The sequence below is a fragment of the Podarcis bocagei genome (assembly GCF_964188305.1).
Source record: "Podarcis bocagei genome assembly, chromosome: 2".
In the NCBI taxonomy this organism is placed as follows: domain Eukaryota; kingdom Metazoa; phylum Chordata; class Lepidosauria; order Squamata; family Lacertidae; genus Podarcis; species Podarcis bocagei.
Window position 1 is genome coordinate 57,289,323 of NC_138126.1, and position 19,353 is coordinate 57,308,675.

Sequence of the window (19,353 nt, forward strand, 5' to 3'; positions counted from 1 at the left end):
TGATGGCCAAACTTGGCCCTCCAGCTGTTATGTGACTACAACTTTCATCATCCCTAGCTAACAGGACCAGTGGTCAAGGATGATGGGAAGTGTAGTCCCAAAAGAGCTGGAGGGCCAAGTTTGGCCATCACTGCACTAAACCAATGGCTTATGAGGCTTCTGGCACTGGAAAAATTGCATCAGCAAATACATATCATCAGAAAGGACTTAAAAGGCACATTCTCACAGTTCCCCAGATTCATGGACAGAAGAATCTGCACTGGTGGGGAGAGCCCTTTGATACATTCAGAAAATAAATTCCTATGCCTGTCTAGAGGGAGGGAACGAAGGATGAATGAATGAACAGGCACAGATACAGTTTGCAAAGGGCAAGCAAAATTCTGGTCTGTAAAAAAAAATACAAAGACAAGGCTGTAGATTTGGCCAAAGCTTACCAACTGACTCCAGATAATCTCCCTCGTGAGAGTGCTTATACAGGAAGAAGTGGTAACGGGCCGAATCCTGAGGAATTCTTTTAGGCAGGTCTGCTATCTCAGTGGCGTTGGTGTGGACCAAATCTATGGTCTCCCGTTCCAGGTCCAGCTTCTGTATAAACAAAGGCAAGAGGACACACTTCAGAACAACATTTGGCTCGGGGGAAACCAAGAGCCTTTGAACAAGCAGGGCTTGCACAGAAGTCCAAGAGGCGTTCAAAAGGCCAAACCGAATAATGAAAAAGGGACTTCTCACCAGCTGGATGTAATTGATCTTCTTCTGTTTTAGTAACTGGATGGCCTGCTGAGCTTCTGGCTGCAAAGGAAAAGCCAGTCCCTGGAGGGTCTGGTGTTTGCTTTCGACGCTGATTTCAGTCTTGACCTGTTTAACAGGGGTGGGGATGGGGGGAAAGGAACAGAGGTGAAATGAAGGAAGGAGGAAAGCAACAAAGGTGACAGCAAAACACAAGCCATGCTGCTGGGGCTCGGGGCGCTCAGAAGCTGATGCATCCTGGAAGGGAAAGAGCCTGTGGCAAGGGGCTGCTAGCAGCTGCCATGGCACATGGGGATGGAGCCTGTCCACAATGCTGGACCAAGGAGAGGACCAGTGGAGAAGCCTGGTGCCCTGCTCCCTAGACTGATGCAGTTGCAGAGTAAAAGGATCAGTCTGGAGGACAGAAGAAGAATCCTGGGGCAATATTTGCATTGAGGCACTGGCAAAGTCTGCTTTCAAAACACCACCACCAGGTTTGGTAGGCAGTTGCAAGCAGGGGCGCTTCTCAGTACCTAAAAAACCCTCTGGGAAATGGAATATGAAAGAAATTTGCATGTGTTCTCATTATATATATATATATATGCGCCAATTTAGGTCTCTGAGCAAATTAAGACGGTGAGTGGCTGGGGTCTTGCCAGCAACTTTAAAAGCAAAGTTTAAGTTGAGGAAAGGGGCAGAAGATATGGGGCCCAGCACAAAAGACCCAGAAATCAGGCTCCCTGAGCTAGCCCCTAACATTAGCCCAGCTGAAAAGAAAAACACATGCAATCCCTCCCCAATTTTTGGTCAAGTGTATTCCATATGTTCTGAATAGAAGCTTTCATTAAAAACCAAATTGTACATCTGTTCCGATCTTTATCCAACCCCTCTCCACCACACACACCATATTCTTTTGTATCTGCCCATGTTTTGCCTTGTTTTTAAATCAGAGAAGTCTTTTTGTGGAGGGGTGGGACAAGATTTACAGAGGAGAGAGAAAGGAAGTTTCTCATTAGATTTATGAAATTGGTTAATTGTTGCAGTTCAAATGTCACATGTTTTTTAAAAAATAATAATTAAAATACAGTCTTAAGAAGGGGAAATGTTGTGACTAATTCTGGCGACTTTGGTGCACTAACACACACACATCCTGGCAGTCTCTCTTAGCTTTAAAATAATAATAAATTCATTCCAAAATAACTGCAAGTGGCTGTAGACCACAGCCTTATAAGGCTTTGCATAGTGTCACCAGAGGAAAAATCATTAGCTTTTTGCTTCCTGCTTTATAGAAGAGCAAGAAATAGGTCACACGCTTCATTGAGTAACTATCAATATTTCACTTTCGTTCTTGATAAAGGAGTGAAAGCAAGGCTTTGCTTTTTATCGTGAGAGAGAAATGTCATTTTCCGGTAGATGAAAAATTATTAAAATCCCAGCTCTGCCCATATATAATTTGGAATATATTAAGTATCAGAATAAGGAACTGGTCTGTAGAAGAATCCATGAGTGACACAGTTAGAAAGCCGGAAATGTGGAATGCCTGAAAATAATACTACTTAAAATAGATCATGCTGTATTATTTCAGGAGTAGCCAGTCGGGTCACGCTGGCTGGGACTGAGGAGAGCTGGAGTCTAGCAACATCTGCAGGGCACCATGTTGGCTACCCCTGTATTACTAACTACAAAGGAGGCAGAGAACCCAAAACTACAAGACAAACTTGTGAAAACGCCATTTAGGACAGACATAAGAAAGTAGTTCTTCATTTAAGGAACTTGCAGCCACATGAGGTGGTGGTGAATGGCAGTTTAAATGTCCTGAACAGTCCTATGTAGTATACACAAAAATTACAGATCCTGCCACAATTGGGATTCCTCCCCACTTCTGCAACCCCGTCCTGGGAAGGAAGCATCAACAGAAGCTTTCTTCTTGAGGGTAGCAGCAGATGTCTGGGGGGCATTTTCACTGGGACTGCAGCACAGGAGAGGGTGAAATCTCCCTCTTCACATGGTATAGTCTCAATCCTGATCACTCACTTCCATTTCCATGGTTGTTTATTCAGAAGGTAGTGGTGGTAGGGCGAGATAAACACAACCACACATTTAACCTCACTTTGGTTTGCTGCTAGCTTCTAACCAAGGCCTGGAGCTTCCCCCAATCTTTTGAAAATGCTCTGAAGGCCAACATTTTGTCTCAGCCAGCCCCAGCATTCGAATGAGGATCAGGATTTAAAATGGAAGCCAGGAGATCACATAGCAATCTGCTTGGACTTGAGACTACAGGGATGGTCTCATTCAATGCTATGCAGTAAATAAGTAAGTTTAACTCTTGCCCACAGTGTAGGGAACACTCTCCCAATCTCACCTGCACAAATCCTTACTATACAGAGGCATTATCTATGCATTTCCAAAGCAGCCTACTAAGTTTATCATCACGAGACAGAAACTGGGAGAGGCTTCCACATTCTTTGGCTGAATTGTAAGGATTGTCCTGATGTCCTTCAAATTCAAAAATAAACACCCCCTTTAACATATTTATCTTGAATTCCTGTGGTTGTTGTTTTTTATCCAGGAGCACTCACTCTGTGCCACATTTATCACGATAGCATTTAAGCAATTACATGCGTTACAAGGAATCCTCCACAGAATAGGCCCTGAATTAGTGAAGATCTCTAATGCCCTATTAGCAAAACTCGCTCACCAGTATATACCAAAACCACTCCAAAAAGGAAGGCGGGGAATCAGTTTCTTTCTGTTAGAAATCCACATCTCCCATTAGGGAACTTATTTCTCTCAAGGCCATTTAGAAAAATGGGACCCACGCTCACTTGGTGAGCATCACAGGAACGGAACTCTGGTTTGTTGGGAATGTTTGTTTCTTTGAGAGAACACAGAGAAGGATGCAACCAAACTGGCAATCAAGAGAAAGAATCCCCCACCACACCCCCAGCGAGAGCAGAAAGCAAAATGCAGGCAACGCCGCCTACCTCCTCAAGGTGAGGGTATTCAACCACTGATGGGCAGCAGCAACAGCCCACTACCATCTGTCATGCAGAACGTAGGGAAACGGAGTCACATTGTGACAGAGACAAGAGAAAAGAGTTACCTGAAAGTCTTCACATATTGTGGGCTGAGCTAATAGCCAAGAAGGGCCGCTAAGCACTCCAGGAGAACACAATCCTTAAAAAGGGGGTGGAAAACATCTGCCCCATGGGTTAAAAATGCGGCCCTCTAGGCCCTTGAAACATTCCCCCAGCTGTGCCCTCCCACCCACCTCACTGCTCTGCCTCACCACAAGAGTGCCTTTGCCTGCCTGGAATGTGTCCTTGTTTGCGGGATGATAATAATAATAATAATTTATTTATACCCCGCCCATCTGGCTGGGTTTCCCCAGCCACCTGGGCAGCTTCCAACAGAATATTAAAATACAATAATCTATTAAACATTAAAAGCTTCCCTAAACAGATAGAGAGCAGTGTGGTATAGTGTCAAAACCTCTGGCTTTTGTGAGGCTGGAATCCAGCCTGCTGTTACACCCATTGCTCAGTCTACCTTTGCCTCTGGCCTCACCCACCACTGGCATGTGCCCACCCTTCCAAGGTTGCCCATAAGGTAACATAGTCTTCAGGCTGAAAGAGATTCCCCACTCCTAGTCTAAAATGTTGCCAACAGGTATACCACCTCAGATACAGAAGAGCTGCTTCACTAGGCACAGATGCCCATTTATTTGGAGGTGACATTTCTGCAATGGGTTCTGCCTTGACTTTGGGGGTGGGGGGGGGGGAGGAACCAGCCAGCTTTTCAAAACCCAGCTGGACTTGAAGATGATGGCTTCAGCCCCACAGTCTCGAGCATGCACTCAGTGGGGCCAAGCAAGCATACGTGACTGATTGCACAACGGCAGGGAAAGAGGTTTCAAGTGTTGATGTAGGTTATTGTGCGCAAAGAGGATGTGGTCATTTTTCAATGGAAAGCACACAATTACTTTTTTTGTTGAGCGGTATAATAAGAGTCAAACAAGGGGTGGGGCAGGGAACACCATGGAAAAATGTGGCCAAATGCTTTCGGTTGGACAATGGCCTTGGGAAGCCAAAGAGGCTGAGGTTGTGTCTGCAAGGCTGAGGTTGTGTCTGCATCTGCAGCATTAACATCTTCCCCCAATACACACTCACACTAAATGTCACATTATGCACTTTCATAAGAATGCCATTCGCTATTCAGGTCAGCATTCCCTCTTCTAGAAAATTTCTCGGTTCATATTATAAGAAGGCAGCACTAGCAACAGAATCTGTCCCACTTTCACAGGGAAAGACCAGCCAAGAAAATGTACAGGGGTTCAGCCACATATCCTCCACTTCACTGAATAAACAAAGTTCCCAAGCAAATGAGAGCCAGTGTGGTATGGTGGATAGAGTGTTGAAATAGGACTGGGAGCCCAGGGTTCAAATTCCCATTCATGCACAAAGTTATGGCATGATTTGGGGCCAGTCACAATCTCTCAGCCTCCGCTACCCTACAAGTTTTGATATAGTTCGGGTTGGGGTGAAGACTATGTATACTGCTTTTGAGCTGCTTGAAGTTAACATGGACTATAAATACAATCAAATGAATAAACAAACTAGGCAACTTACTATTATACTTGGTAGCTCGGAAGTGAGTTTGAACTTACTTTAAATGTAAGGTAATAAAAACAGAGGCTAAAAAGACTCTTTAGCCCTCACCTTCTTGCAATGGCACAAAAGAAAGCCAGCAGGCTGAGAAATAAGGAAGCCCTAGAGTCCCACTGATTCCTGACCTCCCCGCCCCCCAAATTACTCTATAGTTAAATGATAAATTAATTCCACGACTGTGAAGCTTATATATACCCAACATGGCAACATCCACGCACAAGAGGGGAGTGTCAACAGGCTTGGGAAAAACTCAAGGTTTACAAAATATTTTAATGAGGTTAATTTTAAGGAGTCATATTTATATTTCAGTATTTACATTGCTCTGTGCTCCACAAAGATTGCATCAGTAATAAGGCATTTGGAGAGAGAAACAGAGGCACAGAGAGGGAGGGTGGGGGTGGCATCCCTGAAGAGATGTTGGCTGACTTGAGACTGGAACTTCTCACCACACCATGAGGGACTGCTGAGGCAGGAAGGAGGCAATAATTGTTTACCATTACTGAAAATGGTTGCATTACAGGCCGCTGGGTGAAGTGGCTTCTACAGAACGACAGTAGCTCTTCCTCTTAAAAAGAGGCTTTGAGCTTGAGGTGAGAGCTGGCACATGCAAGAGAAGGAGCTCCATAAGGAAAACATTACTGTGAGGGAGGAGGAACACACATCACCAAGCCTACCATCTTCTCAGTGTAAGACTCCTGGGAATCTGAGTATGTACTGAGAGCAAGTGAAGAGAAGAAACAGGAACAGCAAATAAATGCAGAACCATTTGAGAAAACGGTTCATATGTAGAGGACAATGGATAATGCTATATACAGTGTATTGGGGAATTGTCACCAAAAAAAGTTAAATAGACTTTGAGGAGGACAAGGGCCTACCATCTCACTGCTGGAGGCCAGGGAATGAAGATCCTTGGAGCACATGCAAAACAAAATGGCAACAAGGTTAGCTCTGTACTAAAGCCCTCCAGAAAGGAGGATCACCAATACAGAAATGGATCAGAGTTTGAGCCACGCTAAAGAAAGGCTTTGGTATCTAAACATTTTATCAAACCCTGACATTGTGCACAAGATAGTAAAATAGTTTCATGCATTTACCACAGGCCTTCTAATGGAGTTCATTCACACAGGGTTACTTTCACAAAAACTAGAAGGAATGCCACACAATTCCTTCATACAGAAATATGCAGAGAAGATGAAGAAGAAAGCAAAATACAGAAAATTCAGATTATCTTATTTGGCTTAATAACAATATCATTGAAAGGACTTGATTGCTATATGAACATATTATAATTGCTAAATCCATGAATAACTCTCTTAAATTAATGATAATGTTTGGTTTTGCTTATAATATATGTATTGTATTTTCAGGCCTTCAGTAACCTATACTTTGTTTTGTTATATTGTTTCTTTTGGGGAAAAGGTATCATTGAAGAAAGACACAAAGAAGGAATTAAAAAATAATGAGCTTTTTGGCCATGCACACAGTGCTTTGCTCCTCCCTGTGAATGGGCTACAATTAACCAGGAAGTCTCTACTTAACCACAGTTTCTTGTTTCCTCTGATCCTAGAAACTATTTTTACCAGTTACAGAACAAGTCAGGATCATAAACCACAGGCTGTAGTTGGTTTAGAATCTTCCATAACAGATAAGATGTGGTTAACCTGCAGTGGAAAACACTGGGATCTACTTTTTGGATAATTTCCGAAGCAGACCAAGTTTGATATACTGACTTGTGGACTAGCACAGTACAATAAAGTACTGACTTAAATTGAATAAGCAAAGCCATCGTGCTTTAGGGTTCAGAACCACCTGTCAGTCACAGACTCTGCAGTGGAACAAAGAGGCCCACTTGGTTCAAGTGACAGGATTTATTGACAGAACAATGTTTTTCGAGGTAACATGACCCTGAGCATCAGCCAGTTTTCCTGAACGGAGACATGGACTATGGGTCAGCGCATCAACCTCCATCTCCTAAAAAGAAATCTGCCAGCAACTTTTGTTACCATAAATGCTACTTTCTCCAGACACATTTCACATCTAGTATGGCAAGCGGGTGAATGGGTGGCTGGTTTGGGCCCCTAGTTGTTCACAGTGTGATCCTATGTATGTCTACTCAGAAGAAAGCCCTATTGACTTTGGTGGGACATACAACCAGGTAACTGTGTCTAGAGGGTTGCAGCGTTGGACCCTGAAAAGGAAATGCTAAACTGTTCTCTCTCTGTCTCTGAAGATAAACATTGCAATAAAAAGTTCTAAGAGAAACTACAATTCTGTCTTAAGAAATCACTCCTATGTTAATTTGAGCTAAAGAACTATGCAGGTTTCAGATGAGCTAAAGAACTTTCAAGTGCATTTTTATGTTCTGTTACAAGAAACCAGAATAAGATGGAAGGGTTTAATGCTGAAAGTCCGGAAATTCCCAAGCCTTAAGTCTGCCCTTGGAACTCAGCCAATTATGGTATCCATCATTTCTCTACTTCTCTTTGGTAAACATCCACAATCAGAGTAATCTTAATGGTATGCACTAAAAGCACAAAATATTGCCTCCCCAAAAGAGTCAGTAGCACCTTTACACCTGAGATTTCAGAAGGAAATCTGCACTGGTGTAACAGTGCAGCCCATTTTTTCTAACTCTATAGAACAAGTTATACGACTGAAGTCTTCACATTCATTCTTGGGTATTTCTGAACTAACACAAATTACTGCCATTTCAGAGACACTGTCCAGTACTGCGTGCCACACTCCAAATACCTTGCACACTTGCCTTGACACACACATTGAAGTCCCCATTTTTATTTCTATCCCTCTCCAAATTAACAAATGTTTTAAAGTGATATAATTGTCATAATTGCCAAATGATTTATTATACAGAGTAGAACATTTCAATGGCGGCCGCATTCAAAAACTTTCCAACCTGGCATGCACATTCTAGCGCATGTGAACACACAGCAGTCATTCAAAATGGTTTTTAGATACTGCATAGAGTTTTCATATTCATTGTAGAGAACGATCCCATGAAAACCTCACAGCTTTCTCTATGATGCATTTTAACCACAGCTTATTTTCAGAGTGAGCTTGGCAGAACGCAGTTCCAGCACCTCTCAGGTGGGTGCCATTGCCATTCTAAGAGAAAGAAGGAGGCATTCATGGTGAGTTCCAGCACCTCTTTTTTGATAAAAATAGTACTGATTTTAACCAAATCCATCCTATCCAAGGCCAACTTGAATGAAATATCTGGCGGGGGGGGAGGGGGGAGCTAAGCCTCACACCACATAACTGATCACAAAACACGATACATGCCCACCATCTGAATGGCAGTGCCCATCAACTTTTGGGGGGTGGCCCCCTCAATTATTTTATTGGAGGGGTGTGCAAAGGTACCTTGGTCTCTAGGAGTTGGCTCCTATGATCCATGGGCACTTCTAATTTGTGATTTACTACTGCTTTCAAAACCTTTGAAATTTGTATTATATTTAAAAGTGATGTGGGGGGGGGAGGGGAAACCCTCTTAACGTCCTTTGGATTTGAAGAACAGGAGTGCAAAAGGATTTGGCCTTCAAGCATTTCACATGGGCAAACAGCCATGCACAGCCAAAATGATCTCATGCAAGAAGACTGACGCCTTTTTTGCTGCACAGGGATGAAGGGATATTAAGAATAAAACCTGGGAGCAAGTTTTTAGTGAACTCAGAGGGACTTATTTCTGAGTAAACATGCACAGGGCGGTGCTGTTAAATTGTCCCATTTCCTTAAGGCTACTTACACAGCTTGCTTTTCCAACACTGATGTGACTCTGATGCAAGAACATGACAGAGTACTACGACAGAGAGCTTTTGAAAAGAACAAAACTAGTTTTGAGAGCATTCAACCTGAACACTAGAAGGTTGGGAAAGAAACGCCGAGATGTGCCTAATGGGCCACCTGAATGCCGTCCTGGGAAGTCAGGCAAGTCACAGAAAAGCAACACTCCAAACACTCAGCAACCTCTCTCTTGGGGTGAAAGAGCACAGAAGCACTGCACAAACAGGCACTCATGCGTTAGGCACAGAAAGGCAAGCATGGAAGAAATACAACTCACAGCACACTGATTTCCACCACCACCCTTTAAAGAAGCAGAGCCCCCCTTCTAGCACCAGCTAAAATCCACTGCTTGATTATGAAACCTGCAGTCAATAACGTGTGCCATTTTCCCTACTGGTCCAGAACTGTTATCACCAGCCATTTGCCTCCAGTAAACAAACAGGTCAAGGCTAGCAGAGGCTTATCAATGGGGATCTGCTAGCGTTCTTTACCTAATTGTCGAGTCTAATAAATTCTGCCCCTCAGTCTACTTAGACATGCCAAGGGCACTTGAAAACTAAGGCAGAGGGAGAAAGGGGCAATCTTAAGTTTTAAAGGGCTTAGCGAAGCCAGGGACAGGGATGGGCCCTTACATGTTAAATGCCTAACATGATGCTAGCACCTTGAGATACAAAGATTGCCCAGTTAAACCTCTCTCTGTGTGTGCGTCACTAGTACTTGAGCCTATGGAAAAGATACCAGTACTAATACATATTTCAGGCTTTTGTCGTCAGAGCTCTGCCCTTCACTCAAGGAAATTGGAAAGACAGAGAAATGATAGAAAGCAAGCAACAAAAAGCACTTACCTGGGCTGTTTTACCCTGCAAGACACAGGCAAAAAGCAGCTTAAATCAAACAAAACTAAAATAAGGCTCGTAGCAAGGCAACTCTGAACAAGAACATTGCTACTTCTGTAAAACAAGACAGAAGGCACAAGCCTGCCTGGACCTGGGCTTTCTACCCAGGCACCTCTTAGGCCAGTTGTGATGGCACAGTGGCAAGAGAGAGATGTTCTGTATGTGCTCAGAAGTGCTGTCTTCTGTAATAACAAGTTAAGGAATAACAGGAGACTTGGTTCCTGGACTGAAAATCCATTCCAGAGCAAGGTTACATAGCTGTTGTCTCATTAAGCAGCAAGGCAAGAATTGTCCTTAATGAGAGGCATCTCCATCCACTAACATGCATCAGGAGGCAATGATACCCGAGTGCATGCTGGATGGGACAATCCTTGCACCTTGACAAGGGTGCAATAAATCCTTGGCGGTGCTAGAAAAAAAGGGGCAAAATGGAGCATGATAGGAGGGATTTAAGAGAACTGTCCCTTGGCTTTGTAGCATCAGTTCCAAAATGGAAAACTGGGAGGATGGAATCAGAGCTTCTGATCCCCACAGCCCAGAAATGTGGATGCTTTAAACAATATCTTGTCCTTACAGTTGGGCCACCAGCATGAATGTCTTTCCAAACGGAGAGCATGTGGTGCAGCACAGCGCATAAGCTCCCAAGATCAATTCCTCTCTCGAATGGAGGGTCAGCAGAGACCTTGGCTCAAGAGCTGGGAGAGAAGCTGCAAGGACTTGCTAGGCAAAATGGAGCAATGTCTCAACTCTGTACCAAGCAGCTCCTTGTGGGTTGCATCCAGTTGGTGTCCCCTCCACTGATAGAAGGCCCCTTCCCCCTGCGACCACCTCAAGCTGGGCAACAGTTTGGGAGGTGGAAACTGCTGAGGATGGCGTTGATCCCTCTGACGCTGGCAGGAGACTCTGGAGTGTCCCAGGACAAGGGGACAGAGAGAATGTATCTGCCTGCCCGGGGAAAATTCATTTACTTCTGTTTGCGCATTATGGCATCCAACCAGGAGTACGAACAGTTGCAATCGCAGACGAATTCTGTCTACAAAGTACTCTCTCTGTGTTGTCAGGAGATGTTAGGGAGGCAGGGAGAGATGCCACTGTTTAGGCTTTCACCGGTGATAACCAATTCTGACATCTCTCCTGCCACAGTGACAGCAGATGCCCTGCACGTTGACCCAGGAAAAAGAAGCTCTGAACAGAGGACTCTCTGTCCTAACAACTCAGCCGTGCAGGGATGGCGATGGGCAGAGGCAGAGCTGGGCGTCTGTCAGCAGAAATATTGACATGCATATTCAGAGAAGGGTGCAGAACAAGAGGTGATAACTGGACTGGGATAATTTCGACTGACTTGCTGAACAAGGAAATGAGAGGTGGGTGGACAGAAAGACTGTAGGGCTGTATCTTTTGTACATGGGTCTGATATGTTGAGGGGCTGGTTGTGATTGAATGGTGGTGAAAGAATAGTCTTCTGCACATACTTGAAGATATTGCCTTCTGCAATATGTGTAAGTGTAATGGGCAGGGCAAGCTGATTACAAAGACAAGGATCGAGGAAGGCAGGAACTGCTGGGGTGAGCTGCATTTTTTTAAATGGCAAACTCTAAGTTGTGTGGAGTTGATCAGATTTATCCATTCTCTGAATGTCAGTCCTTAGGCAGCCAAAACAACCCCATCTATGCACAAAAAAGGACCTAACATCAGGTCTGGGTGAACCCCAAAAGTTTGCAAATGTACACAAAAAAAGTGAAAAACTTAAGCGGGGAAGAGAATCTCAAAAAACAGCCCAATGAAAACTAAACACGCTCATTGGCCATGGAATGGGGGAGAGGAGGGAAAGGAACTAGGGGAGAAGAGGGAGGGGAATGACACAGCCAACATCGTTCCACACTGCAACACTTTGCTGCGGATGCTATCTGCATATACTGTGAGCGATCTCAATTCCTCCAAGTGCCAGAACACTTGCTCAAGAGAGAGACATCAGTGGGCTTGGGGAAAGGTTTGCAGAATGACAAAATATTTGGTGGGGGGAGGAAACCCTTGCTAGGGAAATCCCCAAACATGATTATGCATGCTTAGTCAGCTGGAATGCTGACTCCGACTATGTGGAGGGGGGTGGGTAGACGAAAACTGGGGGCAGCGAGAGTGGAATGGAGTGCCCTGAGAGAGCGTGTGACTAGAAAGGCTCACTCCACAGCGCAACATTTGGTGCAAGCTCCAGTAGTCTATATAACATGACACTTGGTTTCAATATTTATGGAACTTTCCCAACATACAGGTACACACAAAGCTCTAGGTAAACTCTGATTATTAGAGAAAAATGGGTGGGAAGGAGGGACATGTTTGGTGCCTAAAATGCACACCCCCACCTCTAACTTAGAGGCAAGATTGCTACCCAAATATCAGCACCTCATACCTCTACGTGGTCAGTACAGATACTGCAGGGTATGTGGCAAACAAGTAACACAGACAAGAAATAAGTCACTATTTGGAGCTCTAAGTTTGGGAAGGGAGAAATTATCCTGCATTGGTTTTTTCCAGTCCACACCAGCTGAACGTCAATCCAAGTAACATCCCCCAGAACAGCAAATCCTTTTCAGCGTTTCCAGCAAAACACAATACAATTTGGTGCTTCTCTTGCACTCCTAGGTAAAGGTAAAGGTACCCCTGCCCGTACGGGCCAGTCTTGCCAGACTCTAGGGTTGTGCGCTCATCTCACTCTATAGGCCGGGAGCCAGCGCTGTCCGCAGACACTTCCGGGTCACGTGGCCAGTGTGACTAGCTGCATCTGGCGAGCCAGCGCAGCACACGGAACGCCGTTTACCTTCCCACTGGTAAGCGGTCCCTATTTATCTACTTGCACCCGGAGGTGCTTTCGAACTGCTAGGTTGGCAGGCGCTGGGGCCGAACGACGGGAGCGCACCCCACCGCGGGGATTCGAACCGCCGACCATGCGATCGGCAAGTCCTAGGCGCTGAGGTTTTACCCACAGCGCCACCCGCGTCCCTCCTAACACTGAGCAAAAGAGGTATACTTTTTTAAATGATTTAAATTTAGACCATGACAGAAGCTTAAAGACGGAAACAAATGCAGAGGAATTTGGGAGACCTGACTTAACGAAACTAAATTTAGAGAGAATCCATTTTTGGGGTAGTTCTTCCACATCCTCCCTCCCTCGACTCTAAAGCAAGTGTTCCTTTGCCATCCTCCCTGCCTTCCCCTGTATTCCACCCACTCTAATTCTCTGCTTTTTAACAGACAGAAACCATTTTATTTTTTTTACCCAAAAAAAAATTACTTCTCCAAACCAACTCTCTTCCCCAGTCCATGTCCCTCAATCTCACTGGTGTGGTGCAGCCGTTGTTGTTTTAAACACCTCTTGTCCATTCCTCCGGCTTATTCCTGGGGGAAACCACTGGCCCCACCTCAGTCCATGTCCCTCATCTGCAGTGGGGACAGGGCGTTCCTGGCTCTTCCCTGCTTTTCCTTTTCCACCCACTCTCACCTTTATAAAAACACAATGTTAAGTCTCCCGGAAAGTGCTTGCCGTACATTTAAGTGTTTATCTTACTGCACTTATAAGCTCATTTTAGAAACAGCTGAAAGCAATTTATTTCTGCCTGTTTTCAGGCTTCTGCATTAGCCCTTCTGGGGGAGAACGATAACATCCCAAAGGCTTAAGTTGGTGCAGATGACAACACTGGCTAACGGACCAATAGTTGCTAAATCACCATTTGAGTTGACCATCATCTGTGGCTGGGAGATTGGAGCTGTTAAGGGTCAAATCCTGTCAGTTAAGAAAAACTGTCTGTATACTGTATATACATATTATACTAAAGGAGCAAGTGGCAATAGAAAACAATGCATGGAAGACTCAAATGGTGAAGGCAATAATGAAATAATACAAAGTGAGAATTCTATTATTGAACAGTTACTGCGTTTGTATAAGGTAATGGCCCATATAGCTTTCTAAATCCCTGTAAAGTGCTGTGGCATCATCTTAACTTGGATGGCATTTTTTGCTTAAACTTGGAAGGCTATCTGATTCTACTCCCCACTCTCAGGCAAAGAATAGGACCTCAGCTCTGAACCAATTGATAACTTATATCAACCGCAGTTCCATGAAGGTCTCAGATTGCCTTAAAGCAGAGATGGGGAAACTTGTTCCCTTCAGATGCTGTTGGACTCCAATTCCCATCAGCCCCAGCCAGCATGGCCAATGGTCAGAGATTATGGGAATTCTGCAACAACTGGAGGGCCAGAAATTCCCTGCCCCTCTCAGGATTAATTTCTCCTTCTTCACTGCTTACCCCACAGGAGTAAGATGCCAGCATTATGGCTGTGAGAAGGGACAAGTGTAAGGGGAGACTGCTCAGCAGAGTCGTCAGAATTAACTGATTGACTACCAAAAATGATCTTGCCCGAATAAACCCAGGAAGCCATTGGAAAGCTATAGGAGCACACTTGTCCCATGTTTGGTGCAGGCAGATTAAATGCTGTGCCCTAAAAATTAGTGCTTACATGATTGCTGAATTGAATGATTGCTGATATGAATTTGGCTGCACAGTGGTTGCAAAGCTCCTACTGGACAGCGCCTGTGACGGGAACTGCACTGGGTGGGGGCACAGATTCATCTCCCCATATGGCTATGTTCTGGGACCGACAAAGGTGGGCAACTGAGAAAACACAACAGCAAGGCATGAAGCAGATAAGGAGAAACTGCAGAAACAGACTGCAAGGGGGAAATGGCACAGGAATGGAAATTTGGAGGCAGGGAGGAAAAACTATACCCATAGTAGTTTGTGCCTTGAGAAGCTTTCCACCCGATATTGCAAATTTTCAGTTTCCTTAGCCAGTGTGCACAGCCCAAAGAGAGGTGGCGGAGGAGGGGACACTGTTATGGCCACCCCTCTCTGCCACCAGCAACAAGGCTTTATCCCTCAATCTAACAGAATGCACACTGGAAGTCGCTCTGCTTGCTCTATGAGGCATAATAGTGCCAAAGGAAAACCATGATTAGCTGGGCAGGATCACCAAGCAATCTTTTGGATCAGTGCCACGATGTGCTGCCTCTCACCTCGTTGATGCGGATCTGCTGGAGCTCTTGTTCAGCTGCAGTCAGAGGAGCCGGAGCAGAGTAGGACGACACGTGCTTCTGGTAACCGCTGAGCGAGATGTCTTCCTGTAGTCAGACAGAGGTGGTGATGTAGCAGCCACAGATATGGTTCAAAGTACAACAGAGATGAACGGGGCACAATTTCTTATGGGCTACATGGGTCAATGGCTGTGAACCTTACACACAAAGGCAACTCCAGTCAATGTTATCAGCTGCCTTTGGTGTGCAGGGCCAGGAATAGCAACTCACTGTTAGCATCAACGCTCTTAACAAGCTCTCCTTTAAAACTGCAGCACAGCACACATTGCTAAAAGGGGGCACCACCTATTTCCAACATGGTAAAAGAGCACTTAATGCTTTAACTCATGGGTGGGCAAACTAAGGCCCGGGGGCCGGATGTGGCCCAATCGCCTTCTCAATCCGGCCCGCAGAGGGTCCGGAAATCAGCTTGTTTTTACATGAGTAGAATGTGTGCTTTTATTTAAAATGCATCTCTGGGTTATTTGTGGGGCACAGGAATTCGTTCATCCCCCCCCCCATATAGTCTGGCGCCCCACAAGGTCTGAGGGACAGTGGACCGGCCCCCTGCTGAAAAAGTTTGCTGACTCCTGCTAACTGATCAAAGAAAAAGGAGCAGGAGTGGCTGGCAGGTGGTGAAGGCAGGATAGTGTTGCTTACCTGGCTTCCCAAATCTGTGCATGACGTCTGGTTACTGAGAGATGAGGGGCAAGGAAGCAGGTAGCTCAGCACAGTGCGGCTGCAGCAGTGGAATCGACCCAATGCTCCGGCCACTGCCCCTACACAGAGCTCTCCACTTCTCAATAATTGGCAGCGCCATGAGCCACTGAGAAGTCAGGTAAACAATGTTGCCCTGCCCTGACAGCTTCTACTGGAAAGGAGTTCTTTGGTCAGTTTCACTATGATCCAGAAACAAGGGCAAGGAATGCATTTGTATGTAATGCTAGACCATGCTGTGGTGCAACAAGACTGAGCCTGTGCAAGTCACGGTCACATGTGTTCTCCCCCCAAAGCATCCATGAGAAAAAGTGAAGAAACATCTGTTCTTCATTAACCAGGGCAAGCAGAGTCTGAACTGTAAATGGTGGTTCAACTTAACTATGGCTTTCTAAAACAAGCCAGCTTAATAAACCATGGTTCATCAAGCTGGTTTTATTTGGAGTAAACCACAGTTAAAATCAACCTACTGTTTGTCCAGGTTCAGACCTAATGCTAGGCTGTGCTTAGAGAAAAATGGAAGCAAAAGCTTTCCAATTCTTCCCTATGGCAAACTGCAGAGACTCCTCCACCCAAAGAAGATTGCAGGTGTTGGCAACAAGCCCATACAAGTTTGACTCTGTTGCTGGAGGCATGGGGGCCAGCCAATGCTCAAACTGGTTAACAGCATAGAATCACAATAATAATAATAATAATAATAATAATAATAATAATAATAATAATAATAATAATAATAATAATTTATTTATACCCCGCCCATCTGGCTGGGCCTCCCCAGCCACTCTGGGCGGCTTCCATAAAAACCAAAAATACAGTAAAATGTCACACGTTAAAAACTTCCCTGAACAGGGCTGCCTTAAGATGTCTCCTGAATGTCAGGTAGTTGTTTATCGCTTTGACATCTGCTGGAAGGGCGTTCCACAGGGCGGGCGCCACTACCGAGAAGGCCCTCTGCCTGGTTCCCTGTAGCTTTGCTTCTCGCAGTGAGGGAACCGCCAGAAGGCCCTCGGCGCTGGACCTCAGCGTCCGGGCAGACTGATGGGGTGGAGACCCTCCTTCAGGTATACTGGACCGAGGCCGTTTAGGGCTTTAAAGGTCAGCACCAACACTTTGAATTGTGCTCGGAAACGTACTGGGAGCCAATGCAGGTCTTTCAAGACCGGTGTTATATGGTCTCGGCGGCCGCTCCCCGTCACCAGTCTAGCTGCCGCATTCTGGATTAGTTGTAGTTTCCGCGTCACCTTCAAAGGTAGCCCCACGTAGAGCGCATTGCAGTAGTCCAAGCGGGAGATAACCAGAGCATGCACCACTCTGGCGAGACAGTCCGCAGGCAGATAGGGTCTCAGCCTACGTACCAGATGGAGCTGGTAAACAGCTGCCCTGGACACAGATTTGACCTGTGCCTCCATGGACAGCTGTGAGTCCAAAATGACTCCCAGGCTGCGCACCTGGTCCTTCAGGGGCACAGTTACCCCATTCAGGACCAGGGAATCCTCCACACCTGCCCGCCTCCTGTCCCCCAAAAACAGTACTTCTGTCTTGTCAGGATTCAACCTCAATCTGTTAGCCGCCATCCATCCTCCAACCGCCTCCAGACACTCACACAGGACCTTCACCGCCTTCACTGGTTCTGATTTAAAAGAGAGGTAGAGCTGGGTGTCATCCGCATACTGATGAACACCCAGCCCAAACCTCCTGATGATCTCTCCCAGCGGCTTCATATAGATGTTAAAAAGCATGGGGGAGAGGACAGAACCCTGAGGCACCCCACAAGTGAGGGCCCAAGGGTCTGAACACTCATCCCCCACCACCACTTTCTGAACACGGCCCAGGAGGAAGGAGCGGAACCACTGTATAACAGTGCCCCCAGCTCCCAGCCCCTCAAGACGGTCCAGAAGGATGCTATGGTCGATGGTATCAAACGCCGCTGAGAGATCCAGCAGAACTAGGAAACAGCTCTCACCTTTGTCCCTAGCCCGCCGGAGATCATCAACCAGTGCGACCAAGGCAGTTTCAGTCCCATGATGAGGCCTGAATCCTGACTGGAAGGGATCCAAATGGTCCGCTTCTTCCAGGCGTTCCTGGAATGTTTTCAATGTAAAAGGCATAGCTTAAAAGAATAAATATGCCACCACTGAGAGGAACTTGTCCAATGTTAGCTGGTCAAGTACACTGGGCTTAGTATTAGATTTCCTGTCAAATGACAGGCATGTCTTGAGGATTTCACAGTTATATAGAACTACTGAAGGTTGCAGACAAACAGAAACGCAAGATTCCTCCCACGCTACATAGTGTGATCTCATTTCATGAGCAATGCTGCCACCTTATGGTGCTTTCCTAGAAAGCCAGAGTGCCATGAAAACCATGGCTAGCAAACCAGGGTTTGCTATTGCATCGCGTGTAGAATCATGGACTACCCAAGTTTCATATCAGGACACCCACCCAAAAGGGAGTGCTCGAACTTGATGTTAAGCCTATGCGCCTCCTTTCCTTTCTGTCTTTCATCCATCCATCCATCCATCCACCTAGGAGTACTGCTCTAATTATGGAGAGGAAAGGTAGAGACAGGGCCTTAATGAAGACCACACAGCCCAAACTCCGACCCTCACCAAGTGTGGATCCAAAAGGATTAAAAATAATAATAATCACAAATTGAATAAATCTGTTGGGGGGGGGATGGGAAACACTGAAGATCTCAGTTAGTTTAAGAACTTAAGAAACCTGTTGTATCAGGCCAAAGGTCCGTCATCCTGTTCACACAGTAGCCACCTTGATGCCCATGGAAAGCCCAAAAGCAGGACATGGGAGCAACAGTGCTCTCCCTACCTCTGCCAGAGGCATACTGCCTCTAACAGTGGAGGCCAAACACAGCCATCATGGCTAGTAGCCACTGATAGCTTTATCTTCCAGTTTCCCAGAAAGCTTTTATTATTACTATTAACACACTTGATTTTCTTCTGCCTTAAAGAACTGAAAACTACTCAAAGGGGGTGTGGGGGAGGGGGTTAAACTGACCCAGAAAAATGCCTGCCTTCTAGATGTAAGGTTCTGAGCAACACGGTACAAGACAACAATGGCGAAGGCTCTTCCTGACGGCCCTGCTGAATATTGCCGTACCTTAACTGTTCCAAAGAGCTCGTCCTTCACATGCCCTCCTCCAAACTCTTTCTTCACTGTTGCTCTGGTTGCTGCATAGAGCATCTTCAGTCTAACCTGGTCATACAGAGAGAAACAGCATTGACAAGGACAAGTCATTCCATGAGTATGAAAACTTAAGAAGAAGAAGAAGAAGAAGAAGAAGAAGAAGAAGAAGAAGAAGAAGAAGAAGAAGGAGAAGGAGAAGCTGCCGCCTATCAGACTGGGTTGCCCCAACCACTCTGGGTGGCTCCCAACACAATATTAAAAACACAATAAAACAGCG

At 45.6% G+C, this 19,353-nt stretch overlaps 1 protein-coding gene across 4 annotated transcripts in view; it reads right to left on the reverse strand.

The window, feature by feature from the left end:
• TWF2 (twinfilin actin binding protein 2) overlaps nt 1-19,353 on the reverse strand; it is a 59,783-nt gene that overhangs the window by 3,375 nt on the left and 37,055 nt on the right. For 2 of the 4 annotated variants that reach the window (XM_081185189.1, XM_081185190.1), the window contains 7 exons: nt 19,050-19,145; nt 15,159-15,263; nt 10,040-10,054; nt 6,269-6,301; nt 3,711-3,767; nt 730-855; nt 435-585 (listed from right to left, as the gene is read on the reverse strand). In XM_081185189.1, coding sequence (XP_081041315.1) covers nt 435-585; nt 730-855; nt 3,711-3,767; nt 6,269-6,301; nt 10,040-10,054; nt 15,159-15,263; nt 19,050-19,145 — 583 coding nt within the window. The remainder of the gene's footprint in view (nt 1-434; nt 586-729; nt 856-3,710; nt 3,768-6,268; nt 6,302-10,039; nt 10,055-15,158; nt 15,264-19,049; nt 19,146-19,353) is intronic. The other 2 variants (XM_081185191.1, XM_081185192.1) reach the window with 2 other exon arrangements.